This window comes from Triticum dicoccoides, unplaced genomic scaffold (assembly GCF_002162155.2).
Source record: "Triticum dicoccoides isolate Atlit2015 ecotype Zavitan unplaced genomic scaffold, WEW_v2.0 scaffold258821, whole genome shotgun sequence".
Lineage (NCBI taxonomy): Eukaryota > Viridiplantae > Streptophyta > Magnoliopsida > Poales > Poaceae > Triticum > Triticum dicoccoides.
The window spans coordinates 1-1,149 of NW_021255539.1; the positions used below are offsets into that span (position 1 = coordinate 1).

General features: G+C 58.0%; 1 protein-coding gene across 1 annotated transcript; it reads right to left on the minus strand.

Moving 5' to 3' along the window:
• Positions 1-5: 5 nt before the first annotated feature.
• LOC119345616 lies at positions 6-1,142 on the minus strand (the record flags this gene model as incomplete). Its single annotated transcript, XM_037615618.1, has 1 exon — positions 6-1,142. A coding segment is annotated over one exon (1,137 nt), but the record flags the coding sequence as incomplete, so codon positions are not given.
• Positions 1,143-1,149: the final 7 nt, after the last annotated feature.

A 1,149-nucleotide genomic window follows, 5' to 3' on the forward strand; every position in this document is an offset into this window, starting at 1 on the left:
GACCTCTTCTGTAGCAGAGTCTCCTTAGCCTCGTTGCACAGTTCAGCCGCATTGGGAGATACGGGAGCCACCAACAGCAGTGCACTTTGTTTGAGAGTGGATATTATTTCCCCAAGAGACTCAGAGGAGATCCTGCCATCGGCGCTAGTGGCCAGCAAGAGCCGCAGGTCAATGAGCCTGTCGGGCGCCAGGGAAGCGAAGAATGATCCCAGCTCAGCATGTTGTGGGTGTCGAGCGGCTGCGGCTGCGTCAGCAAACTGCAGCGAGGTGTGCGTCTCCTGGGACAGGTCACAGCGTTTGCAGGAGAGGTGCTCCATCGCCCACTGCGTCGAGCATTGGGACTCGGAGCTTGCTCGGACGAGGGCAATGAGGCCTTCCAAGGAACGGACCTCCACACGAAGCATAGAGAGGGTGTCGAGGATGTCATACACCTCTACTTTGCAGTCAGCTGACGATGGGAGCGGGCGCAGTATGTGGTGGCAAATGGAGTTGATGATGATGTTGGAGACAGGGTCCATGGGGCCATAGCAGTGGCCAGCAAATAGGATGTGGGGGATGAGGTGGAGCCACGTAGAGGGCAGCATGGCGAAGACTTTGAGATAGAAGCCGTGGATCATGTCGTGGAGCCTCATCCTGAGAGACCCAGTGTATTCGCAGGCATCGCCAGAACAGATCATGACCGCAGAGCCGAAGTGTGCTTTGGCGGTTTTCACGACTTTCTGCAAACAGGATGAGATCATGGATCTGTGCTCGTGAGGAGACCGCAGGGCCGCGAAGTGGTCTCCATGACGCTCGACATTGATGGTGAACATTTTGAAGCCATCGGAGCTTGGGGTGTTGGAAATGTCTAGTCTCCCTTCATCAGCCTTGAGGTCCCGGCAGTAGACAAGTAGCTCTCTTCCGCTTGGCCGCAAGCTGAACTGAAGATCCAAGGGGGCACCGACCTGGTATCGCAGCAAATCCATGATGGCAATGACATCATCGACGGTGAGCTTGCGCCCTCCCTTCTCGAGCAAGGGGGCGGAGTCGCGGAGGCACTGTTTGGGCAGGGGTGACGCCTGGAGCCGCACCAGGTCATCAGGCGCAGGGTGCCGCCGCCCACAGCTTGCGGCGTACTTGAAGGCGGCTTGCGTCCTTTCAGAGGCGGGG